This window comes from Vipera ursinii (genome assembly GCF_947247035.1).
Source record: "Vipera ursinii genome assembly, chromosome: 3".
Taxonomy (NCBI): Eukaryota; Metazoa; Chordata; class Lepidosauria; order Squamata; family Viperidae; genus Vipera; species Vipera ursinii.
The window spans coordinates 212,061,694-212,088,021 of record NC_139516.1 but is presented as its reverse complement, the minus strand read 5'-3'; the positions used below and the strand labels follow the sequence as shown (position 1 = coordinate 212,088,021).

General features: G+C 52.3%; 2 protein-coding genes across 7 annotated transcripts in view; one reads left to right on the top strand and one right to left on the bottom strand.

Moving 5' to 3' along the window:
- Positions 1-19,858, bottom strand: part of BOP1 (BOP1 ribosomal biogenesis factor) — a 48,869-nt gene extending 29,011 nt beyond the window's left edge. Inside the window, exons 1-3 of one of the 4 annotated variants that reach the window (XM_083358976.1) lie at positions 19,617-19,858; positions 17,382-17,558; positions 7,568-7,675 (exon numbers count right to left, since the gene is read on the bottom strand). In XM_083358976.1, the coding sequence (XP_083215102.1) occupies positions 7,568-7,675; positions 17,382-17,540 (267 nt within the window). In that variant the 5' untranslated portion in view covers positions 17,541-17,558; positions 19,617-19,858. Of the gene's footprint in view, positions 1-7,567; positions 7,676-17,381; positions 17,559-17,971; positions 18,018-18,328; positions 18,395-18,674; positions 18,810-19,616 lie in introns of those variants that run through there. The other 3 variants (XM_083358977.1, XM_083358975.1, XM_083358978.1) reach the window with 3 other exon arrangements.
- HSF1 (heat shock transcription factor 1) overlaps positions 19,775-26,328 on the top strand; it is a 29,135-nt gene continuing 22,581 nt past the window's right edge. The window contains exon 1 of one of the 3 annotated variants that reach the window (XM_083358981.1): positions 19,775-19,905. Coding sequence is in view for 2 of the 3 variants with exons in the window: in XM_083358980.1 (XP_083215106.1) it covers positions 20,229-20,348 (120 nt within the window). In the remaining variant the exon portion in view is untranslated. Of the gene's footprint in view, positions 19,906-19,994; positions 20,349-26,328 lie in introns of those variants that run through there. The other 2 variants (XM_083358980.1, XM_083358979.1) reach the window with 2 other exon arrangements.

The window sequence follows — 26,328 nt, the reverse complement described above, 5'->3', positions numbered from 1 at the left end:
GGCAGTCTTAGAGTTGCCAAGGTTGGAGACCTTATATATTATAGATAGATGCTTTTCCACCGGGTCCATGGAGTTATTTCATAAGAAGCAGGATGTTCCTGGATTGTCAGGGTAAAAAGGCCACTTCTGTGGGGTTTCCACCAACCGTCTTTAATCCATCACGCACAAAGCAGTTGGTAACAGAGAGGAGGTAGCTTCATTTCATAAAAATGAAGTCACCTAACAGCCTCAGCACACCGTATTGCTCGTAAAAAGTCTACAATCTATACTGAGGCAATGTCTTTATTGACGCCCACAAAGTCTACAAAACACTCGCAGGGTTTTGGTATTTTGCCAAGCAAGGAAGGAGAAATTTGCCTGATATTTGAGCCAGATCTAATCCAATTTTTAGTGAACCAATTGGGTCTTATCAGGTACAGAAGTGGCACTAGCACGCCTAAACCTTTTTTTAAAATAACAAATAAGCACACATAGCTTGATCTTCTGGCTTATTTTGGAAAAATAATTTCCCGCTGTTAAATCAAAACCATTCACCTAACTTGCAAGATGCTTAAAGCCCAGAGCAGAAGGAAAACTAGCTACTGACGCGACTTGAACAGCAGCTACATTCGTGGCCTTTATCTGGACCGCTGGTTCATCTCCGGAAAAGCATTTTTAGGATTGTGAACCCTCGCAGCTATTTTCAGAACAAGAGCATCTCGGCCTTGCTGTCCCTTCCTCCGTCTCTGGCTAGCTGGGAAAGGGAAAACTCCCCACCGATCTCGGAGAAGCAGAGGGGCTGGGGAAAGGGAAGGCCTGTCAGTGGGGGACACCACGGAGGAGGAGGAGGAGCAGGAGGAGGAGGTTTCTGCTCTTAGCCAGGCGGTGACCTCACCTCTCTCCGTAACGTCCGGCATCTCTGCCACGTGCCACCAGGGCTTGCTCAGAGTTAAAAGAAATGCACTTGGCACAGAAACCTATGCCACTCAGACGCCAGGACGCAGGGTAAGCCCAAAATGGTAGCTAAAGGCTGGACACCCCCGCTAGGTAAGAGATGCCGAGAGTGCCAGATGCAGCTGGCGTGATTGCGTTTCCTTCCTTCCTTCCTTCCTTCCTCCCTCCCTTCCTCTGCTTCCAGCAGCAATGAGGCGAGGGTCCCTGCAGACCCCTCTGAAACGGAGGCAGCCGTCTTTCCAAAAGGGCAGCCCATGAGCTGAGACAGATCCAACGCGCAGAGGGGGGGGGGGGAAATAAATGGGAAAAAATTTTCCACTCTTCACCTCAAAAGCTGCTGTGGGTTTCTCTCCCTTTCTGGGTCAGAGAAAGATGATCGTTTTAAGCTATTCACTGATGTCATTTTTTCCAGGATAAAGAAATCCTCCCTGCCAGCCCCCTCCTTTTTCTTCCACATTAACAGGCTTCTAGGCAAGGATTTCAAGGTTCAGCCTTGGGACGGGAGGGGGGCCGAGGGATCCCTCCCCTCTTTCTTGAGGGCATCTCTCGCACTGCCCAGGGCCCCCGCCGCGCCCGTCGCAAACGAAAAGGGCAGCCGTCTGCTTGGCTAGTCCCAAACAGTCCTCAGCCTACCTTGCTAGGGTGGGCAGCATCCCCACCCACCCAGCCTCTCCCTCCAGCAGCAGGCACAGGATGTGTTTTGCCTGGTAAAAAGTGCTGCCAACTGCGGTGCCTGTGCCCCGTCCCATCGGAAGGCAGCAACACGCCAAGGCATCTGTCCAGCCTGGCCCAACGGAAGCCTGGCAAGGAGATAACAAGGGCCTCAGAGGGTGACAAACGGTCGAGGGAACTCGATACGTCTGGCCTATCCAACAGAAGCATTAGGGCCGCCGGGACAGCTGTCTTCCAGCCCTTGTGGGGCTGCCCCAGAGAAGAGGGGCTCCTGTCAACAGGACGAGAAGTCACGGCTAGGAGATCACCAAAGATCCAAGAACTAGGGAGACATTTCCTCACGGTGAAAACCATCAGTCCGTGGAATGGCTAGCCTCCACCGGGTGCTCCATCACGGGAGACTTTCCAGAAGAGACTGAACAACCATTTGTCCAGGATGGTACAAGGTCTCCTGCCTTAGGCAGGGGGTTGGACTAGAAGACCTCCAAGGTCCCTCCCAGCCTAGGATTCTATGTTCGGATGCAGCTTGGATGCCGCAAGTGCTCCACAACCGGGGAGGGAGGGATAGCCTGCAGGATACTTTGAGTGCCAGGATGCCAGCGTCTCCCCTCGGCAACCAGGGAGGTTCCTAAAGGATTTACTCTTTGGAGAGAGCAAGAATTCCGCTGCAGGAAGGCCTGTAAACGCTGCTCTCAGACGCACGGGCTTTCATTATTCCCAGCACTGTTCCGGGGGACCTGCCGGGGCTGGAGATGCTGAGCAAAGGTTTCCAACTGCCCTTCGGTTCTCGACCCCAATCCTAACCCCGCAGGGTTGCTGTCGGAGGAACCGGGCGAAGGAAGCAACTGCCTTGAGCAAATCTAACAAAGAATATATCAAATGTTTCAGGACAATTTCTTTGCCATTAGCCAGAAAAGCAGCTCAAAATCTTAACTGCGGCAGTTCCAACAGCCGGAGGGCAAAACAGAGCCTTCTGGAGATCTGCTTTTTTAGGCAAAAAAACAAAAACTACCATTGAGAAACCACCTATTCATTCTGTTTTTTAACCAGGCAACCATTCCAGAAAGAACCACCTTTGGTAAGGAGGAACGGCCTCAAAGATTGCCGGAGAGCCCTGAGTGGGGCCTGCGGACGGGCAGGTGAGGCAGGCTCCCCCCCTGGTGGGACTCCCGCTGCGGTTCCTCCGGAGGAGCCACGGCCAGCTTTTTCCTTGGCCCGAAGCAGGGATTCAGCCGACGGGCTTTCTGGAGCCCCTTTTCAAAAAGGGTGGTGTGGGTGTTTGGCCTGGACGGGTTCCCCATTCAGAAGAGTAAGGAAACCCACAGCTGACAGGGTGACCTGCAATCTTCAGCCCCTCTTCTCCATCCCGCTGAAGTCACCCAGCTGGAACTCAGCAGCCAGCCACGGAGGAAGCAGCACTTCCCTGCCAACGTTCAGGAATCACGAAGCGGGAGGAAGAGCAAAAATAAAACACACCAAAAGGAAAGGAAAAAAAGGCAGCCCCCCCCTTGCGTTCTGCCCCTGCCCTGCTCTCGCACCTGGGACCAAAGACTTTCCTCCCAGCCGTTCCCAGAGGCCGCCTCTTTCCTCCAGCGATTTGAGGCATCATCGTGCCCGGGGTGGGAGTGGGGGGGGGTTGTTTCCCTAATTGGGAAGCTGGCTCCCTCCCTGCCTCTGCTTTTAGCCAAGCATTCCTGGTACAGTCCAGGCTGCCCCTCCCTCAGCTGGGGCTCATCCACTCGCTGCTGGGCGCAGTTCAAGGGGAGGACGTGCAGCTCCTCAGCACAAAGGCCTTCCGGGCAAACCTTTCACCAATCCCCCCCCCTCGGTGGGCAGAGGGGCAGGTGCCCTCCGAGGGGGGCCTTCTCGGTGGTGGCAGCCTGTGCTGCAGGAGCCTCCCAGGCCTGCGCTTTTTCTGAGATCCAAAATCTCTTTTTAGGTGCAGTTCAAATGGATCCCAGAATTAGCTACTGACCCGTAGCAGGCCCCACGCCGCCAGTTTCGCCCTCCGGGCACAGATGCAGCCTCTGGTCCCGCCGAGGCCCGAAGAGTCCCAATAACACTCAGCAGGTCGCGTGGAGCCTCCCACAGGCTGGCAGCTAAGATGAACTCCTACGTGCCTGAAGCCGAGGTCAATAAAAAAACACAGCCGGCACAAGGACACACAGAGAACAGGAAGGGGAACCTGCAGAGCACCTACAGGCCAGGGGTCCTCGACCGTGGCCGCTTTAAGACTTGTGGACCTCAATTCCCTTGCTGGCTGAGGAATTCTGGGAGCCGAAGTCCACAAGTCTTAAAGTGGCCAAGGTTGCGGACCCCTGGCCTATAGGATTCTAGGTTATTTGTTCAGTTTGCTAGTTAAACCCTTCTAAAGGTTTTGGTTGTAATTTACGCTTAAGTGAAAAAAATTCTGTGCCCCACACTAGAATCCCGTAGGGGGAAAAAAAAAACAAAGCGGGAAAAAGCTGGCAGGGCAGAGCGCTGGAGCCGCACAGGCTGAGTGATGCATTTGGGGACACTGGCCAAGAAGGCCATCCCCCCCCCCCGCCCTGCGCCTGCTATCTGCTACTGGAAGGAGAGCCCCCCCCCCTCAGCTGCATCCCAGGCAAGGGCAGGGAGGGGGCTTGGAACCGCCGCCGGGGGCTCACAGAGGAGCCCTCAATGGGAGAGGGGGGGGTTCTTATCCGCTGACATATGGAATAGTCATTGTGGGAGGAAGCAGAAGCAAACAAGAGCCCCAAACTGCTTCCTCCCCGCGTGGCCTTGACAGCCTCTCCAGCTCCTGGCCATTCATCTCCAGCAGCCGAAAGTGAGGGGGTGGGGGTGGGGGAGGGAGGCCTTGCTCGGCCCACTCAGGGTGGGGGGAAGAAAAGGCTCGGCCCCAAGATCCCGCCCCCTCCTCCACCTGATGTGTCTGCCCAGGTGGGGCCTTGGCTTTGCCCAGCTGGGACAGGGGTGCAGGGAGAAGGGCCAAGCCAGGGAGCCCCTTCATCTTGCTCTCTCCCCCCCCCCAGAACCAGCGGCAGGAGCCGAGGTGGGCAGGTGCCAGGCAGAGGGCCAGGGCTGCCCACAGAGCAGGCAGTTTAGTCTGCAGGGCCGAGTGTTGTCAAGCGCTTCCAAAGCCCCCCAGGTGAGGAGGGGAGAGGAGGGGAGGGCGGAAGGAACCGAGCAAGAGAGCCCCAGCAAGGAGGAAGTGGGACGGGCGACCTCGCACCCGAGCCAGGCTCAGAAAGTCCGCTGTGCTACCACGCAGGCCCCTTCTTCACCTGTCTCCACCTGCCTCCCTTTTTTAAGGTGTTGCCAGAGGGCAGGAGAGCAAAGGATCGGGGAGATCCCTCGTGCGCCAAACAGGAATACGGCTGGCTTCCTGGAGGAAAGGAAGACCCTGTAACCACACTGGAGGCCCCCTCCTCTCCACGCTCGGGTGTCCACAGAACCCCGAGACCGAAACCTGCTTTTGCATCACCTCCCAGCTTATGCCCCTGGGCAGGCAGCCCCAACATCCCCAGGGGCGGTTGCCTGGCACTGGGGGCCCTGCCCCCCTCCCACTCCACACGGCAGCAGCAGCCAGCCACAGGGACCCCTGCCAGGCCCCCTTGCTGCTCCCAGCTGGAGAGGCTCGCCTGGGAGGGAGGCCCGGCTGCAAGGGCTTCTCTTCCTAAACCCAGGACTTGGCCCCAAAGCGCTGCCGCCCGACGTTGCCTCTGGACACTGGCAGAGGACGCTGGCCGGGCACAGCAAGCCTGGGCGCTGGTGGTGGGGGGAGGGGGGAGCAGAGGGGCCAAAGCAGAAGGAACGCTGGGAAAGGGCCAAGGTGGCGACCTCTCGGCACACTTGAACTCCAGGCCTGCCCTCCAAAGCGAACTCCGGCCAGCCTGCAGCTGGCGAAGAAAGGGCCCCGGGACCCTCACGGAGGGCTGGGTCACCTCGCCCATTCGGCCACTCGCCCAGCGTCCAGCATCCCGGCAGCAGCCGGTGCCAAGTGCCCCACAGGTAGCAGAGGGCCAGTGCAAAGGCTCAGCCCCTTTTGCCCCTGGTTGCTGCTGCCTATCAGCCACAGCGTGAACCCTTGGTGGAGCAGTGGGCTGACGCCTCCTCAGGTAACACCAGCTGCCTGCCATTAGTGCAGGTTCAAGTCCCACCAGGCTCAAGGTTGACTCAGCCTTCCATCCTTCCCAGGTAGGTAAAATGAGGACCCAGATTGTTGGGGGCAATAAGCTGACTTTGTAATAATGCCGCTTGGGGGCCCCCCGAAAGCCCTAATAAGCAGGCATATACATAGAATGAAGGCTATTGCTAAGCACATTGATTTGTGCTTTAGATTGTAAGCCGCCCTGAGTCTTCGGAGAAGGGCGGGATATAAATGGGATTAAAAAAACAAAAAAACCCTAACTTAAACCTCTTCACCCCTCGGCCATCTTTTCCCCTTAGAGACCCTCCCCCTCCGTTTGTTCCTTTGGCCACAAGGCCTCGCTTCACGGAACCGTTTCTCACCAAATCGCAAAATGCTCCGGCCTTCTCCGCTACACCCCCAACTCTTTTCTCCGTGCCCCATTTCTAGTCACCCCTCTCAATCAATTAGAAGGCTCCGTCCTGCCCCTTGTGGCGATGACAGCGCACCACGGGAGGGTCTCTTGCGACCTGACAGCCCCCCCCCCCGAGATCAACGTTCATCCCCTTGTGAGGCAGGCATTGCCAGGGCGGCCCCTTGACAAGCGGCGGGGACCTGGACACCTGCAGCCAGAAGCACACACTGAGAGCACGCCCAGGACCCCGGGAGCAGGAGCATCCGAGACAGATAAGTGCAATTCCAGAAAAGCGGGCAGGCCAACGAGCAGGAACGGAGCCACTAGAAGCCGCTCGGATGTCAACGGGTTTTGAACCGTCCCCTTCCTCCCCACCGCTGGGGCCCTGAAAGAGGACCGGCTGCGAAGGAGAGACCTTGGATCCCGACTTGAAAGCGCTTAAACTTGGGCCATGCTCGAGACATTTGCACGCGTGCACTTTTGGTAGGCCCATACGTTTCATTACGCACTCAACCTCTATGCCAGACTAATCACTTCCACATCTTTCAGGCCAGTGCAGTTCAGTGCGGTTTCTGCTGGGTCAAAAGGGCGAGAAACGTTTATTTGACTCTGGACCAGCCAGCCAGGGTTAACTCTCAGCAACCATCTGCCCCCCACCTGGCCCTTCAGCTCTCCCAGCGACGACCCTGTGGCCCGTCTAAGAGGGCCCTGGCTACAACTGTTAAGGAACTCACTGCGGTTGTTAAATGAGCCTGGCTTCCCCATCGACTTTGCTTGTCAGGAGGTCGCAAAAGGGGATCACGTGACCTCCCCCCGGGACACTGCGACGGTCATAAATACGAGTCAGTTGTCTAATGTCCAAATTTTGATCACGTGACCACAGGGATGGCTGCAACGGTTGTAAGCACGAAAACAGTCACAAGCCACTTTTTCCAGTGCCATTGTAACTTTGAATGGTCGCTTAAATGAACTGTTGTAACTCGAGGACTACCTGTATGGGGTCTCACTCCAGCCACCGTAACACGGCGCCCTTCATTCTCAACCACCGCCACTCATCCGGGAGACCGTAACGGGCAGTTTGAAAGCCCTTGGGAGATCAGGGAGGACCCAAGCTGCCCTTCTGACTCCGCAGAGGTCATCCATCAGGACCACCAAGACGGCCCCTCCCGTGTCACAGCCTGAAATGGGTCCACGGAACCCACTGCCTCCCCTGGAGACTCTCTTCCCAACCACCTTCCCCAAACAGTAACGGTTACAGCCTCAGCGCCAGCCGTCCAGCATCACCGGGCCCCGTGACGGGCGATGCCCTCCACTGCTCCTTTCACCCGAAGGCCGCAGACGGCCCTGGCTGGCCGAGGGGCCTGCGCTCCCTCCAGCCCACGCAGCCAGAGACGCCACCACTGCCCGACAACGACCAGGAGCTGAGACGAACTTACCTCCTCGTCAGAGCTGTCTTGCTCGTACTCATTCTGCGCGGGAGGTTCTTGTGGATGTGTTGCCATTGTGCTCCCGATTTTAGGACCCAACTCTGTCGCTTCTCCAGCCTGCAAAAGAGGAGAAGAGGAACAGTTACCTCCTGCAAAGGCAGGGAGGGCTGCATCAGACGAGCCTGGAGACCCACACAGGGTCTGCGGGAGAGCCAGAAGCCACGCAAGGGAGGAATCCCCGAGGGATGACACACCTCAAATGCGGCTTCAGCCCCCATCACGGCACACCTCCTAACCGCCTCACGAGGCCCCGAGGCCCAGAACAGAGGCGAGGGTTCCGAAGAGCGGGAGTAAGAAAAAGGGCCGCAGGATCTGCTCCTTTGCCCGGTCTCTTCGCTCTGGAAGATAACCTTCCCCACTATTTGGATTCAGCCAGATATTTGGGGTTGCATCTTTCCGAGGCTGAAAGTATTCCGGGGTGATTTCTTATTAAGATTTCTTTTCCCAAGAGTTTGTTCTTGGATTTCCCTCAGCCTCTGAAAACTCTGAAGGTTGACCCACAGATCGACCAAAAGACATAACCGCTCTTTGAAGGCTGGGCTCTGGACTAAACCTCTGGTCCTGGTGACTGAGCCGAGACTGGACACTGCGACGTTATCCGGGCACACGTACAGTTGCCTTCTGCTCTTCAGAGCGGACCAGGACGAGGACCAGGACGACGCACGCTTGAAGAAAGAATAGCCTCCGGGCTTCCTTCTTCCACCAACCATCGGATGCATGCGGCTACTTGGGAGGACCAAACTACCTGCATGCAGAAGTGACCAGACCTGGAGCGAAGCGGCAGACAAGCTCAATAAACCAGCAGCCAGACAATCTGACTTCTGTGATATTGTGGAAGAGTAGTTGACAAAGGGTCCCCCCCCCATTTTGTCCAGAAAATTTTAGCCGTTTACAACTTCTTTGCTACTCTTATCCCCAGAGACGAGTACAGATAGTCCTCAATTTATGACCACAATTGAGGTCAAAATTTCTGTTGCTAAGTGAGAAATTTGTTAAGTGAATTTTGCCCCATTTTACGACTTTTCTTGGCACATTTGTTAAATGAAACCTTCCAGTTGTTAAACTACTGACACGGCTGTTCAGTGAATCTGGCTTCCTCCATTGACGTTGCTTGTCAGAAGGTCACAAAAGGGGAATCACGTGACTCCGGGACGCTGTGACCGTCATAAATGTGAGTCAGCTGCCAAGCACCTGAATTTTGACCACGTGACCACGGGGCATGCTGTAGTGATCGCTAAGTATGAAAAGCGGTCATAAGTCACTTATTTCAGTGCTGCTGTAATTTTAAACGGCCACTAAATGAATCGTCGTAAGTCAAGGACTACCTTTAATCGCTTACAGTATGGTGTCGCTCACAAAAACGGACGAGGGGTCCCTCCAGCACAAACAAGCCGCTGCCACAGGTGTGTGTGTGTCTCGGGCGAATGTGTGCAGGCAGACAAGGGTGCCGCGCTCCCTGCAGCAGAGGAGAGCTGCTTCCCGCTGCCGGCAGCCCCGACTGAGGCTCTTCTCTCTCCATCATTGTGGGGAGAGAGAGGGAGGGAGGGAAGTCCAGCTCCCCTTTTCCTGTCAGCCCTCCCAGGTAAGCCAGACAGGAAACAGAACCAGATGAGCTAATTCTGCTTTACTCTAAGGCTACATTAACAGAACCTTGCAAGTGTGAAAGCGCAGATCCCCCGCTGTCCAGAGTCTGATGCATGAGAGTGGATCCTTTTCAAGTTTCTTCCTTTGTCCCTTGAGCAGCTGTGGGCTCCTCTGCCTTTTATCTGATCTTCCCCCAGGCAGACTCTTCCCCTCCTCCCTCAAGGTCACTCCCTCAGACCCTGACCCTTCCCCACAAAATTAAAACCTCGGCCACCCAGGTGCATATGAATGTTCCTGACAACGTAAATGTAAAAGGAGAGGCAATGCTAGTCTAATATGGGGTGGGGGGCAAGAGAATCAGAAGGAAATGCAAGAACGGACGCACACGCGTTTGATATCAAGGCTCTAAACCGGCAGCGTCCAAGTGTGGCAACTTCAGACCTGTGGACTTCAACGCCCAGAATTCTGGCAGTCCCCAGGTCTTAATGTTGCCAAGGCCGGACACCTTGCTCTAAACAAAGGGAAATTAATATCAGAACGTTTCAGCCTCCCACCAGTTTCCAGGACCGGAAAAGCGCCACCGCTGAGGGAGGGAATGCTGAACTTACACACATCAAAAGCTTTCAGGACTTCAACAAACACAAACGGTTTTTTAGCACCACATCACAATGGTTGATCAATAAAACAATGGCAAAATGTCTCCCGTGCAATCTGCAAAATCGCCTCCCTGCAATCCGAATTGAAGTCTTCCATCCGTCTAGCCACAGCCGGTGTAAGTGAGCTGCAAATTTCCAAAATTTTTGCCTTGTACTAAAATTTGTTGGTCTGAAAAAGTGCTACCAGGTTTTGCAAGGAAACCGACTGACAGGAGGCGCTGACAACAATACTTCATTCTGCAACTGATTTCCACAAGATCGGATGACGGACACTTGATTATTTGGAAGTAGGGATAAAATACTGCCGCCGTGCTGAAGCCAAAAAACATGAGGCGGGAGATCAAATGGCAAATAGCACTGAGCTGCTGCAGATGCTTTCGCTGGAGATGGCCTGCTCCATCAACAGCCATTCCTCGCGACTGGACAAAGAAACCTCATGTGTTCTGCTACAAGGAAAACAGGAAAGCTACGAGGACCTTCCCGCCCGCTCCTAGCCCTAGGCAGGCCCCCAGACCCAAGAAAGGCCTCCTCCAGAATCACCCAGAGCTTAGCGTGTGAGATTTTGGGACAGGACGGGATCCAGCCACGGCCAACCTGCCAAACTCCAGCCCACGGCCTGGCAGCCCAACCTGCACCCACTCTTTGGCCTGGCGGGCGGGTGCAGGAAAAACTGCACATCCTTTGCTGGAAAAGAGATTTGCCCTCCTCCCCCGCTCAGAGGGGACCCAGCCTGGAGAGAGTTTTGCCAGAGGATTTGGTGGAACAATCAGGAAGGCAGCCATACAGAACGCTCCTCCTGGGAGCAGTAAAATCCGTACAGTCTGTGATCACCTTCTGCTAGAAGCAGCCTATGATGCAGTCCCGGGTGCCCCCTCCGACTTCCACCCGCCTGGCCGAGGGGAGAAAGTGGGGCAGGGGGCCTGGAAAGTACAGGGCCAACCAGAAGATGGGGTTACAGCAAAAACAAAGGCTTGAGAAAAGTCTTTGAAAAAGGCGGATCAGAAGTAATTTTTTTCCCAGGCTTTTGGCATCAAAGAGGTTTCGTCTGTCTCTCCCTTTCTCTTCCTCCCTTCCAAGCCCATCCGTGGGCTTGGAGTAGAGGTCCAGGAGGCAGAAAGGGGTCTGCAAGCCATCCAGCCAGCAAAGCCTTTGCGACAGAGGCCCAAGGCCTCCTCCGCCTCTGGCCACTTCCGAGGGCTCTAGATCTTTCTAGCTCTTCGCCACTCGAAATGCTTCTCAGTACATCTGAGGACACGCAGCTCTGAAGACAGGCACGTGCCAGCCCTGCCCTCGAAGCAAAAAGCTTCCCTGATGCCCGGCCTAAGTTATTTGGAAGAGAATCAGGGCGCCCGGTGCCAGGCTGCTGGCTGCTCCACATACCAGCAACCGTCTCTCTACTAATGTCTCCCCAAAGTCTCCCTCCAGGCTTGGCCAATGATGTCTCCACGCCTGCTGGTCTTCTGGTCTCAAAGGCTGCCTTCGCGTACCAGCTGAAGAAAAATAGGTTTTTCTTTGCAGTTTTTTAATCAAGAGTTATGTAATATTTCTCTTGGAGCATCATGCATTTTTCTGGCTCCTGAATTTCACTCTGGGTTGATTTTCTGGTTAAGGGCTGCTTCCTAGTCACCAGGCAGGATGGGCGCTTGCACCAAGCAACCGCTTAAGACATTCAGGCAGGAAACCACCAGAGGGCAGCACGCAACTCCCGGCCAGGAAAGCAATCGGAAGTAGTAGTTTGGGGGGGCGGGCGGGGGGGCGCTGAGGTGAGGTCGTCAGGTCACAACACTGCTGATTCAGCAGAGCTGCAGGCATGGGGTGGAAAGAGCAGAACAATGGCTGGTGCTGAAGTCTACCTTCACCAGCCCCGAGGTGGCTCAGCTGCTGAACGATCCTGTGCTTGACTTCACACAGTCCACCAATTTCCTCACAAAAGAAGGACCTGTCTTTCATCAGAGCAGCAGCCTTGAGAATCAGCGGGATGCCCGCGCGCGTGTGTGTGTGTGTGTGTGTCCCCCTTGGAGGTTCCCCCAGCACTGATATTCACCAGGGCGCATCCCGATGCTGGGAAAGGCGGAAACCAGACTGGTCTGAAGCAAACGTTAGGGCTGGCTGAAGCTCTGCAATGCCTTCAGTCCTACAATCAGGATGTCCAATCTGGATAGCCATTTTCAGAAATATTTTTCAAGTATCTGCTATTCAAACAGTTCTATGAATATGAAAAATTCCCTCCCATCGCTTCTGTTGGGCTTCTTATAATCATAATAGTAAAGTTGGAAGGGACCTTGGAGGTCATCTAGTCCAACCCCCTGCTCAGGCAGGAAACCCTATACCATTTCAGAGAAATGGCCGGCCAGTGTCTTCTTAAAAACTTCCAGTGTTGGAGCATTCACCACCTCTGGAGGCAGGTTGTTCCACTGGTTAATTGTTCTAACTGTCAGGAAGTTTCTCCTTAATTCTAGGTTGCTTCTCTCCTTGACGAGTTTCCATCCGTTGCTTCTTGTCCTGCCTTCAGGCGCTTTGGAGAATAGCTTGACTTCCTCTTCTTTGGGGCAGCCCCTGAGATATTGGAACACTGCTATCATGCCACCCCTCGTCCTTCTCTTCATTAAACTAGACTTACCCAATTCCAGCAACCGTTCCCTATAGGTTTTAGCCTCCAGTCCCCCGATCATCTTTGTTGCTCTTCTCTGTACCCTTTCTAGAGTCTCGACATCTTTTTTACATCGTGGTGACCAAAACTGGATGCAATATTCCAAGTGTGGCCTTACCAAGGCCTTGTAAAGTGGTATTAATACCTCTCCAAAGATTTCTCTTTTAAGTGAACAAAGCCAAAGATTCCCAACAAACGCCATAAGAAAAATGTGTTTGGCATTTATAGTCAGGTGAGGTGGGGGAGCACAATCTGGCTGCTATTTCTAATTCCCCACAAGCCTGCTGTCATTTCAGGTCATGCTAAACCCAGGAGGCAAAAGCCTCACACAAAGGAGGTCTACAACAGCCTGATACCATTTCTCTGGTGGGCTAGTATAAAACTGCTTTTATAAAGTGAGACACACTTGAAGGAAAAGACAGGGCTGCCGGTGGTATGAGTCGCCTCGCAGCGAGATGGATGGCAACCAAATTTAATAAAAATAAAGAAATAATGGCATAATCTGTATGCATTAACAAATGCTCTCATATATTTTTAGAGCCTTTTTTCAAAGCACCATTTTTCTCAAACACGCTTTCTTCTCATTATTCCAGGTACAGAGAAAACATTTGTTCTAACTTTTCTCCAGATGGGTTTCCAATGGGCCCGACTCTCGTGGCAAACAAAAGAGGCAGAGCACACCAGACCACTGAGAATTTGAGTAGGCCTCTTCACTATGTTGCACACAGATGGGTCAGAGCCCTGCTGATTCAGTGGTTAGAATGCGGCATTGCAGCCTAGGTCTGCCCACTGCCAGGAGTTCGATCCTCACTGGCTCAAGGTCGACTCAGCCTTCCCTCTGTCTGAGGTCGGTAAAATGAGGACTCAGATTGTTGGGGGCAACAGACTGACTCTGTAAATGGCTCAGAGAGGGCTGTAAAAGGCCCTGTGAAGCGGTATATAAGTCTAAGTGCTAATGCTGTTGCCCTGGTTAAAGCTCATCTTATTACTGGATCTTTCACTAGCTTCAGCGTGAGACGGTATGCCAAAGTTTGTAATATTAAGAGATTTCTTTTCCTTTCCCTTTTGGAACAAGAGACTGATTGCCATTTGAACCCAGAGTTAACAGGAGCAGCTACTGCAGGAGGCAGGATGCACAACTAGGACAACCGCACAACATAATGGTAAATGCACCAATCACGGCAGGAAGAGGTCTTGGCACAAGACTGACTATGCTGGTATAAATTGCAAAGAAGTCTTCTTGGACAGAGCGCAAATTCCTGGACAAAAATGACAAATCACGTAAGAATGAATCTGGATAAAGCGAGGGAAACCCGTCTTCTAGCAACTGCGCTTGGGTAATCAGCAAGGCAGTCAGTGTTGTTGTGCTGGTGGTCCTCCACCTGCCACTCATATGGGAGCAACAAGCTATGGCCAGGTGCCTGCACGGGTGTAGGATGGTTCAGTTCAAGAGAACAGGTGGGCCTCTCTGCCCTTCCCTGAGGCTCAGGATCTGTCACTTACCTGAGTCCCAACATTAAGACCTCTTGGAATAACATACAGCAGACGTGTCAAACTCACGACGTCACGTGACATCGCGCAACGGATGGGGAGAGTTTTGCCACTGGCGGCAATGGGGCGGGCGCGGCGTCCGGCCCACGGGGCGGCAGTTTGACGCCCCTGACATACAGAGAGAAGCCGCCCTCCAGCAAGTCCCGTTATTTCAAACCTCAGATTAAAAAAAGAAAAACGGCCCACTTCTTTACGGCAAGCATTCCTGCTCTTGCCTAAAAACATGAGAAAAGGCGTTACGTCTTCGTAACGATAGCATGTCCGAAATGATTTGAGGTTTTTTGCCCTGGACAGGCGGTTGAAGAGGAATTCAACTCTACGATTGGAAGCTCTCCTCATTTTAACATCCTGATACTGGCTGGGGGGGGGGGAACTGGTAAAGGAAAGCTGGAAAAAAACTCAGAGGGCCAAGCAGCAACAACACGCTCCTCCTTCCTTTTCCGCTTTGCTTTCCAATAAAAGTTCTGCCTCCTCCTCCAGGATGAGAAAGAAAGCTGCCGGTGCTCCCCGTGATCTCTTTTCTCCACTTCCACAGAGCAGAATTCACAGGGACCTGCACGAGGCACCTCCCCGCTCTGGGCCTCAGCCTGCAAAATGGTTCCGCACGCAGCCGGCCTCTTCCCTCCTTCCCCAGCCGAGGAGGCGTAGCTTCTCCTTCTAGCTGAGGTTTTGCTTCTCTTCTCTCAGGCCGTCTCGCATTCACGTCTTTGCTTTTCTCCACCTTCGGGCCAGGAAGTCCTGATTGCAAATTGACTTTCTCTCCATCGGTACGTTCCGCAACACTTAATAAAACGTCTCTCTTTTTCTCTCGTTTTCCTCAGTAACCAGGCCACTTCCGAGGATAGCAGGCTCCCTGCTTTAGTCCTCGACGCTTACCTAATAGTCTTGGCCAGTGGCGGGATTCAAATATGTCAGGGGTATCAAAACTCCCAGCGACACATGTTGCGACGTATTGTGACTTTTTTCCCCCCATTGCCGGCAACGGGGTGGGCGCGGTTTCGGCATGATGTGTCTGGCCACAGGCTGGCAGTTTGACACCCCTGAAATAGGCGAACAACCGGTTCTCTGTGTGAATGCCGCTTCTCAAAGTCCATTCTGGGCTTGGGCAACAAAAAATTAGCTGCCGGTTCTGCCGAACTGGCTGAATCCCACCACTGGTCTTGACCGGTTGGAACGCTGCCTCTAGCTGACCCACAAGAAGCCAGGCCAGCTAATCGGCCCTCAAAACAGCATAGCTGCGCTCCCAAGGCCTCCTCCATGCTTCTCTCTCCTGATGACTTATGCCACTAGCACAACAGCCAAGTTAGGACACTAAAATCCATGCGCCACTGTTCTGGAGGAACAAAGCAATGCAGAGAGGAAAAAGGAAGGAAGAGACGATTATCTAGAATGAATTCACCTGTCTTGAGGTCCACCCAACTGATAGTCAGAACGCCGAGGAGCAAAAGGTGGCAGTTACTCCAGATGAGCGATCTTAAACCATCAAGGAAAAGCAAAGCAACTCAGATCTCCGTGGCCCTTCTCTCTCTGCATCCAGAAGAGGCCAATCTGAGAAGCAGAGGCTGGGAAGGAACTCAACAGGGGTTAGGGTACAGGCCAGGAAAGATGCGGAAAGGAACTCCTGGCTAAGCCAGATGTCGCCAGTCCCTGATGAAACGTGCCTTGCCAGGCCGAAGGGCAGAGCGCTTCGGGGGCCTCCGTCAGGCATCTCTAGAGAACCCTGCAGAACCAGGAAGAGGCCAGAAGACTGAAGACCAGCAAGTGGGATTCCACTCTTCCTACAGGAAAGAGGATCCTCTAATCATGGACCAGCGATTCAAAAACTTGAAAATATTTCAGGACAGATAATAAAGGAGGCCATTTGCAAGCACTTTGAACGCAAACATGATTGCCTAAAGCCAAATATGGCTTTGTCAAAAATAGATGCTTTAACAGGACAACTATTATGAAAGGAGTTGTATAGATACAATCTACACTGATTTCTGACATTCTCATTGATAGGTCGCTAAAATGTGGCTTCGATGGTATGACAGTAGCACGGGCCCACAACTGGCTGGCAAACCACACTGAAAGAATCATCACTCATTGCTACATATAGATAATAGTGACCAATGGGATCCCACAAGGATCTGTCTTGAGACCAGTATCATTCAAAGCTTCTATTCATCACCTGGATAAAGCAATTGATGGGATGCTTATTAAATTTGTTAATAATACAGAATTATTGGCAGCCCGGGGTGTCCAGGAATAGGCAGCACATAAGAACATACATGTATATAAAAATCTTCATATTAGAGAGTGCAATCATGTTTGATCTGGCCAAAACCCAGGAAGACCAAACACGATTGCACTCTAATATGGAGATTTTTATATGCATGTATATTCTTATGTGCTGCCTATTCCTGGATACCCCAGGCTGATAATAATTTAAACAAAAAAAGAAATCCACATGCACATAAAAACCTGCACCTACAAATACTTGTAACATGTATTTGCAAGAGACCTAGAAGTCAACATCAACATGCTAAACATCAGCCAGTAGTTGTTAAAAGGAGTAACGTAATTCTGGCCTACATTAGAAGCAGCACTATATTAAACAGAGGTGGGGAACGATGGCTCCTTTATACTTGTCAGCTTCAACTCCCAGAATTATCTGAGCCAGCATGGGAGTTGAAGCTCACAAGTCATGAAAGGGCCATCGGTCTGGACTCTGGTATTAAAGAGGCACGAAGTCCATATTCCCCTTGGCTCAGCACTGTTGAGACCACCCCTCGATTATGGTGCATGATCCTGAGCAGACCATTCAAGAACAAAAGTTGACAAGTTAAAATAGATAAAGATACAAAAATGATACAGGAACCTTAGGATATGACCTATGAGAACAGACTAAAGCATTATTACATCTTTCACTAAAACAGCCATTTTCTACCTCACCCTTTGCAGGTAAGCCTAACTTTAAGGCTTACAGACTGTCAAACATAGAAAGAACACACTGAACAAAGATATTTTAGGTTCTATTACGAATGTGCATGAAATGCGAAATGCTGACCCTAACCAAGCCATTGCATTCTGCCCAAATATTTTGGCTCAACTGTGGTTTGACGATAACAAAACACATATTGTTTTGTGAGTTCCAGGTTACAGTGGAAACAAAAACCAGAGATCTCAGAGTGATCCTGAGGGGCAAGCAGTCAAAGCTGGTTAACACCACCCACACAGACACCCCCAAAATCTCTTCATGGCTGTGCCAACCAACTTTCTGGCTGGTTTTCTCAGACAGAAACACAGCCTTATCTTTACCAGCCTGAGATGATCAACTTACTTGAGTATTTCTGGAGCACAACCCCTCTTTTGACTTCTCAGCTCCATGATCCTGGTCTTCCTCCTCTTCTGTAAGGCTGTCGCTTCCAGAATCTTCCAGTCCAGAATAGATACTTTCCTCGCTATCTGTCAGAAGATCGCCTTCTTCTTCTTCAAACATCCTGGTCCTGAGAATGGGCTGTAGCAGGGAAAACACAAGATTCAAAGCACTGTGACATCAATAATAAATCTCTCTCCAAAGATCAGGTCGGGATCGTCATCCTGTCAGCACTTGCCAGGTATCAGACTTACAGAACAGAGTTGGAAGGGACCTTGAGGGTCTTCTAGTCCAACCCCCTGTTCAGGCAGGCTACCCTATACCAGGGTTTTATGACTTGTGGACTTTCATTCCTAGAATTCCCATAGCTATGCTAGTTGAGGAATTCTGAGAATTGAAGTCCGTCAGACTTAAAGTTTCCAATGTTGGACACCTTCCCTACACCATATAACAAATGGTTGTCCAGTCTATTTTTGAAAACCTCCAATGATGGAGCACCCAAAATTTGTGGAGGCAACCCATTCCCCCAATTGTTTTGTCTTTTTTTCCTTCACCCCAAATTTGTATCTTTCGATGTATAAAATCACATTCAGTGTTGCAATTTTCTATATGCAATCCCCGATAGCTTCTAAGGCCAGGCCGCTGATCCTCCTGGTTCCTAGGAAGAAGCAAGGAGAGAAGCAACCTGGAACTGAGGAGGAATTTCCTGACAGTGAGAAACCATTAACCAGTGGAACTGCTCGCCTCCAGAGGTTGTGGGTGCTCCATCACTGGCGTTTTTAAGAGACCGGACAGCCATTTACTGGGGTGGTCTTGGCCCTAGAGGGTCTCCTGCCTGAGCAGGGGGCCGGACTAGACGACCTCCGAGGTCCCTCCCAGCTCTGTAGCTCTATAATCCCAGATCAACCAACCAGAGGAAGGGAAGTTGCCTCCATCACTGCAGAGCCTGTCCTGTCTGCCATGTTCGGCTCTCCTGCCTGAGCAGGGGGCCGGACTAGACGACCTCCGAGGTCCCTCCCAGCTCGGGTGTCCTGTCGTAAGCCGGCCTTGGAGCCCCCCCCAGCCCCTGAGGTGATCCCATTCGCCCTCCTCTGCGATCCCCCCCTCCACGCCGGGCCGAAACCCTCCGTCCCTCGGAGCTGCCGCTGACTTAAGGCCCCGCCAGCCTCCTCGAGGAGAAACGGCGCCGCGCCTCACCCGGACTCTTCCCCGCCTGAGGCCCCGCCGGGCCGCCCCTGCCCCGCTTCCCGCGCTCACCCGGCCGCCTCCGCCGCCGCCGGCACCGCGTGCGCTCGCCTCAGCAGACAGCGGCCACGACGCATGCGCCGGAAGCCCTTCGCACGCCCTTGCCGCACGGCGCCCGCGCGCTAGGTGCGCAAAGCCCTCAGCTCCGCCCCGAGCCGCTTCTCGTTGGCGAGCGGGCCGCCGCGGCGCATGCGCCACGCAACCGGGAAGCGCCTGGCTCTCCCGAGCCCCGCCCCTCGGCCGCTCGTCCGAGTCAAGCGACCGGCGGGCGGGGCTGAAGCCCGGAAGAGCCGCGCGATCCCAAACGAAGGCGAGTGTCCGGGTGGGGGAGGGGGAAACCAAGGAGGCCGCCTTTGACCCGCGTCGAGACAGACCGCTTTAGAGAGAGCGGGCACAAGGGGGAACTCCCCCCTCCCCCGACGCAGCGGCTGAGCCCTCGATTTGGACTGCTGGCTGGGGAATTCTGGGAGCTGATAAAGTCGTTTGTGCAACGTGGGACGGTGAATACAGCCGTTGGAGGAGCGGAGATCGGGATGGCAAAAAGTGATTCCTTCGGAAATGACCGCTAAAGCTTGTGAAACTTTGCAACGGCCTCCCGCAAGGACGACGGAGTGCCGAAGAAGTGATGCCTTCGAACTGTGGCGCCGGAGGAGAGTTCCGAGGGTCCCTCGCGCTGCCAGGCGATCCGATCCGTCGGTCCTACAGGAAACCGACCCTGGCTGCCCTTTTGAAGGGCAGATGCCGAAGCTGAAATTCTTTGGCCACCTAATGGGAAGAGAGAACCCCGGCGATGGGAGACGGGAGGCCAAAGGAAAAGGGGACGGCGGACGTGTCGAACGTGACTCTGGGCCAACCCCGGGAAACAGCGGAGGGCCGCGGGCTCACGTGCTAGGAGGCTCCGGGGGTGGGGCGCAAAGACTCGGACGCGACTTAACAACCGCAGGGACCCGTTACCGGCTTGCGTGACCGACGGGGGAAGGAAGCTTGGGACGAGGACGGTCCACGTCAATCGGATCAGGTTCCTCCCAACGCTGACGTCTCGCCCAATTTTCCTGCCACTCGCAGCGCGAACACGAGACGCTGCCTCGCTCTCTCTTAGCGCAGCCGAAAGCAAAAGGAGCGCCTCCAACGCGGGAGCACCGGGAGGGTTGCAACTGCCCTGCCGGCAGCGTCCCGGCCAGCTGCGTGGACAGCGCAAACGGCTACAAGCTCCGCGCATGCGCGCATCTGCGCCCGAGAACAGGTGGGGCGCATGCGCGCTACAACCGCCACCCCACCCCACCCCCCGCGGCGCGAGGCACAACACTGCCTAGACGGCGCGCTGCGAGCGTGCGTGCTGGCGTGCGGCGTTGCGCCTGCGCGTCGCAAGATGGCGGCGGCCATGCCCGTTCCTTCTGAGGGACCGAGTGCGCAGCGCGGCGTCGGGCTTTGGCCAGGCCGGAGCAGCCGCGGCCGCTAGTTGTTTCCGCGCCGTCCGCTCCCGCGGCAGCAGCGGAGCCCGTCGCAGGGCCTGCCCGCCCTAGGGAAGCGGGCCCGGGCAGGGCCGCCCGCCCGCCCGCCGCTCGCATGGAGACCCCCAGCGCCGTGGCAGGAGCCGGAGCGGGCAGCAACGTGCCTGCCTTCCTCACCAAGCTCTGGACGCTGGTGGAGGACCCGGACACGGACGCGCTCATCTGCTGGAGCCCGGTGAGGAAGGCTCCCCCGCGGGAAGCGGGCCGCGCCGGGGCAGGAGCGGGGCTCCCTCTGCCGCCTGGACGGACTTCGCGGGGCCCCCTCCGGCCTGGCCGAGGCTCTCGGGCTCGGGGAAGGGGAGCCGGCCGGGAAAGCGGGACGGAGCAGGAGAGGCCGCTCCCTCGCAGGGCCCGTGACGGAGCCCGGAGGAGCCGCTGCTTTGGAGCCGGGCCTCTCGGTTTCGGGGCGGGGGTGGGGGTGGGTTTAAGGTGGAGGGACTCCAACTCCCAGCAAGCAGTCTGTCTAGGGGATTCTGGGAGACTCGGCTCTGCTGCTTTCGAGCAGGGCTCTCCCAAACTGGGCAACGTTAAGACTTGGGGACTTCAGCTCCCGGAAGCCCAAAGCTGGCTGGGGGATTCTGGGAGTTGAAGTCCCCGAGTCTTAATGTTGCCGAGTTTGGGGAGCCCGATTCAGCAAAAGCAGAAAGGGCCTCTCTGTTTCCCCTCTTGCTCTTGGGTGAAGCAGCAAATGGTGTGTTTTATGAGCCTCTTTTTAACTAATTCTCTTGAGTTTTGTTAATACGTGTTTATGTGTCTTTCTTTACTCCGGTTCCCACCAAAGAGTGTTTTTAGACTGTTTTCAAGCATAGGGAAAGGGCCATTTGGTATATTTTTCCCTTTATACTTTTATCCTAAGGAGACTCCAGCATCAGCAATCTGCCTCTATTTTGTATTTCTCCTCCACATTTATAGGTTTTATAGGAGAACCGTTCTGAAATAGTACTTGCTGCTGATACCTGGCATCCTTTGAAAAGTTACTTTACTATTCAGCCCTCCTGTATAGTTGGAGATTATGGTTTAGGTTCTAACCACGTTCAGAATGAAGGTGTTATGGGACAATGGTTCAGTATTTTGGTCACTGAGCTATGGTGTCCCAGGGAGTTCCATCGCACAACGTCTACAAGAAGCTGTTAGTAGGGACCACTGGAGTATCTCATCCATATAGCCCAACAGGAGCTCAAGCTCAATCTGTACTTCTGGAAGATTGCCTATCTGTGACAATCTTTGGGCGAGTGGGTGAGAGAAAACAATTTGAAATTAAGGCCAGATGGAAATGTGATTGGAACTCCTGATGCTTAACTAGATTTGTACTTAGCAGTTAGGTAAGCATAGGGAAAGGGCCAATATCCCAATATTTGAGCAGCTTCTACAAAGACGAGAGGGTCAAACTGTTTTCCAAAACACTAAAAGGCAAGACAAGAAACAATGGATAAAAACTAATCAAGGAGAGAACCAACCTACAACTAAGGAGGAATGTGCCTAAAAATTAGTGTCTTAAACTGAGCTGTTTATATAGTAATTGCTCCCTAAGTCCCACATGTTCAGAGGACTTTATTTTTGTAAATGTATCTCTAAACAGATGGGTATTTAGCTTCTGCTATAAAATATCTCAATGGGAAACTATTACTTTGTAATACAATCAGTGCTGCTAAATCAACATTTCAAAAAAAACATACAACTTTGAAGAATAACAGCTGCTCAGGATTGATGGGATGGATTGAGGGAGAGATAGGACTGAATCGGGAATAAGCCTCTTGAGCATAATGGAACTTATTATCAGGAAAGTATGTCCCAGGTTGTAATTCAAGGACTGTGGTTATACTGCATCCCATAAGAGACAACAGTAGAGTTGTCAAAATGTCCTAATAAAACACTATAGTTAACCGTGGTGCTCTGTTATTACTAGTGATTGTTGTGTATACAGGTGGTCCCCATCTTACAACCATTTGTTTAGTGGCTGAAGTTACGTTGTGCTGAAAAAGGTGACTTGAAACCAGTTTGCCCGGCCGTTGCAGCATCCCCATGGTCACATGATCAAAATTTGGCTTCTTTGCAACTGGTGTGTATTTATCACCGTTGCTCTGTCCAGGGTCATGTGATCAACATTTGTAACTTTCCAGCTGTTTTCTGACAAGCAAAGTCAATGGGGGAAAAGCCAGATTTGCTTAACAATCACCTGACTCACTTAACAACTCAAAATACTTGTGTGCTCTCTCCATGTTTTTTGAGGTTTCATGTCGGGTAATTGTGTAGTGTTCCGATTCTTGGAAGAACAATGTTTTTATATACGGAGTATCATGTAGATTTTTCCTTCAACTGCTTAAGCTGGAGGTCTTCGACTTCAACTGCCAGAATTCCTCAGCCAGCCACGCTCCCTAAAAGGCCCAGCAAAGAGGTGATAGCAAAGCAGCCTTTCCAGGAAAGTTGCTCTCCGGTGGTCTGTGTGTCAGACCAGGTGGGCCACTGGAGGGGTGGCTGTCCAATCTCTTCTTAAAAACCTCCACCATGGAGCACCCACAACTTCCAAGGCAAACCCTTCCATGATGTTCTTATGGCCTTCCTGATAGATGGCTGAAAACTTCTCTGTGGACGCCTGGCCTGGGAGTGAGGCTTCAGTGGCCTGTCCTGACTCAGTCCTGTAACTCGGCAACAGATGTATCCTAAACATGGGCAGCTGACTTCTGACTGACTCATCTGAACCTTTTTGGGTTTGAGAGTGAACAGGGTTGGGTTGTAGAGGACGGGGAAGCACATGGAGCAACAACTCAGAATGGGCTGAGGCTAGCAAACCGTATTAACTAAAGGGTCCTTTTGTTTAGATAGCTTAAAAAAATAAAAGGAATCAAATCAGCATGCCAGTTGCTCCCTGAAGAGCAACAAAGATGATTAGAGGTCTGGAGATAAGGAAAGGCTGCTGGAATTGGCCTGTCTAGTTTAATGAAGAGAAGGGCGAGGGGTGACATGATAGCGGTCTTCCAATATCTGAGGGGCTGCCCCAAAGAAGAGGGAGTCAAGCTATTCTCCAAAGCACCTGAAAGCAGGACAAGAAGCAACAAATGGAAACTAGCCAAGGAGAGAAGCAACCTGGAACTAAGGAGAAACTTCCTGACAGTGAGGACAATTAACCAGTGGAACCACCTGCCTCCAGAAGCTGTGAATGCTCCAACACTGGAAGTTTTTAAGAAGAGACTGGACAGCCATTTGTCTGGAATGGTATAGGGTTTCCTGCCTGAGCAGGGGCTTGGACTAGATGACCTCCAAGGTCCCTTCCAACTTTACTATTATGATTATGAAAATACTAACAGGTACCCAAAAGCATTTGTGTGTTTTATCAGGAAGTAGCCCTTTAAATGAATTTAAATTCCCCCAAACCTAGTGAATTGCATCCTAGTATTCTTAAGGAACCAAGTGGTGATTGGTTGAAGCCTTGTGTGTTGTCTTTGAGATAACCCAGACAAGACCTTTCTGTCTTCAGAAAGAAGGAAAGACCCAGCAGAGTAGAGACAGTGGCACCTGAGAAGCCTGAAACGTGGTGGTGGTGGGGAAATATGATGCAATGGGCCTATTTTTACCCTGCTTACACAAAATAGAGATGTGTGGCAAGCTGGTGATTAGGCAGCCTTATCAGTTCCAGTCTTGCATAAGAATAGTATTATCCACCACCACCCCGCCCCCATGTGAGTTAGATACCTCTGTTGTATAAGACGGACACGACTTCGCAACTAACAACAACAACATTGTACAAGAGCACTCTGGCTTTGCAGTCAGTTGAAAAAGGCCTGGGAAGGCGATGGTGAGATTACCCACAAGCCGTCAACAGTTGCGCCAAAAGCAGGGTTTTGCACCACGGGGAGTGGCAGGATTCCAGGATCAGTGGGTACTTTGGGGAGTCCAAGGTGCACCTCCCTTTCTCTGAACTGGCAGGCTGGAGTTTGTGCCAAGGTGGCACAGCCCAGGTCTTCCTCCCAGGTGTGCTTCTTCTCCGACCCTGTGGAATTGTGGGAAGATGACTCGGCGGCGGCTTTTCTTCCCGACATGAAAGAAAATCCAGTTGTACAACGGCCTCTTATGTTCTTCTGCCAGATTGAAAAATATTTCTTTGTCTTCTGTAGACATTGTTATATTTTGGCTATAAAATTCCTGCTCTATGAGCTATAGAAATAATGTCATTTTGCTTAACAAAACATATGCCTTTAACCAGAGCAAACCATTGATCGCTGCTATCCAGCTACTCCTTGCCGGGAGCCAGGCTGAGGTGGCTGGATGGCCACAAGGCTGTTGCTCCAGGCATGGCCTGGGAGTGGCCGTGGGGCCCCCCAACACAGGGGGTCCAAGGGGCAGGGGGGCGGAAAGGGCCGTCCTTTCGGATTTTGTCCGATTGCCAGTCCTGGGCCAAGAGAGACCCTGGAATTACAGAGAAGACCCAGGCTGGACTTTCAACTCAGGACCCCAATTGAGCCCAACATTTTCCGTTGCTAATGCGAAACATTTGTTAAATGAGTTTTGCCCCATTTTGCGACCTTTCTTGTTACAGTGATTAAGTGAATCACCGCAGTTGTTAACTTAGTCACACGGTTATTAGGTGAATCCGGCCTCTCCGTTAACTTTGCTTGTCAGATGGTCGCAAAAGGGGATCACGTGACCCTTGGATTCAGAATAGTCGTAAATATGAATTCAGCTGGCGAGCCTTGGGATTTTGATCACATGGCCCTGGGGATGCTGCTGCGATGGTCCCAAGTGTGAAAAACGGACAATGGTCACTTTTCTCAGTGACATAACTAAGCAAACAGTCATAAGTTGAGGACTACCTGCATATGAGTTTTTTTAGCTTAAATTGTTTTGATTTTTCCCCCCATATTTATGTAGGATTGAATGCACTAATTCATTGTGGCCTTCAAATGTTGCCCTGTATACCATAGCCTAATTAGTCAATCCAATAATTTATGGCTAGTTCAGCAAACCAAGATTAAAGCAAAGCTGGTTAGTTTGTCATGTAGAACCAGCTGAGTGGATAAACCTGCAGCCCTTTTCCGGCTGGGCCCTGTCAGGCCTGCATCAGAGACGGACACCAGGCAGAACTCCTAAAGCTATTCTAGCGCCAGGTCTGTAGTTACAGAATTTTGCTTGTCTGAGTTGCTACCTTTTCTCCCTTGCCAGGTGTTTTTTGCAAATGTCTTCCTTGACCTGGGTTCAGGTTTTGTTCATCTCGATTGTTGCCTTGATATTGGATCTTCTTCTGTGCTTCAAGACCCTCTCCTTTATTCCCTGTACACAACTGGCACCACGCTGGTTCTTGTGTCCTTGCTTGCCTTTCTCTCTCGTGGGGATGGATCAAAGAGAGGGAAAAGTTCAGAAACTCTGTCTTTGTTGTCTACTCATAGCGCTGCGTTGCGTTGCTCGGCCTCAGCGCTATGAGTAGAGATCCCTTGGCTGCTAAAGCTTTGGCCCCGGAGCAGACGTGGCCCCAGAGTCGGTGACGGTTGAAATGTGTCAGTTCTTCTTGTGGAACTTGTGGAACTCAGTGCCACTGTCTCTCTCTCACAAAATTCGCAGTGTAGGGGGGGAGTGCCAAAAGTGGGTAAATGGCCATTTTAAAAAAAAAAAAAAGAGAGAGAGAGAGAGAGAGAGAGAGAGAGAGAGAGAGAGAGAGAGCGCTTAGTACTTAAAAACAAACAAGCAGTTGGTTTGCAAGCACTTAGAAAAGGAACAAGACGATCACTAGGAGCCAGGATGAGTTTGCAGGACAAATCTTACTGTGTTGTTTTTTTTAAAACTAAATTATTAGATTAGTAGACCCAGGGACGTAGTGTACTTAGACTTCAGTACAGCATTTCATAATATTGGCAATCTTGATCGTGGATTCCCTTATCAATAAAATGGAGCAATATGGAATGAATAGTCTCACTACCAGATGGATTTGCAGTTGGCTGGACAATATATCTCATGGGAGTTCCTTAATGGGTTTATGTCTGCAGGGAGGGTGGGATGTAGCTGGGGCGGGGGTCCTCCAGGTTCTGCCTTAGGTTCTGCCTAGCCACTCAAGACAGACCTGAGATTCAAAAGAATCTTAATAAGGTTCGGGATTAGGCTCTAGCCAACGACATGCTGATATTTTTGCAATGATTTTATTAAAGTTTACAAGTACGGAGATAAAA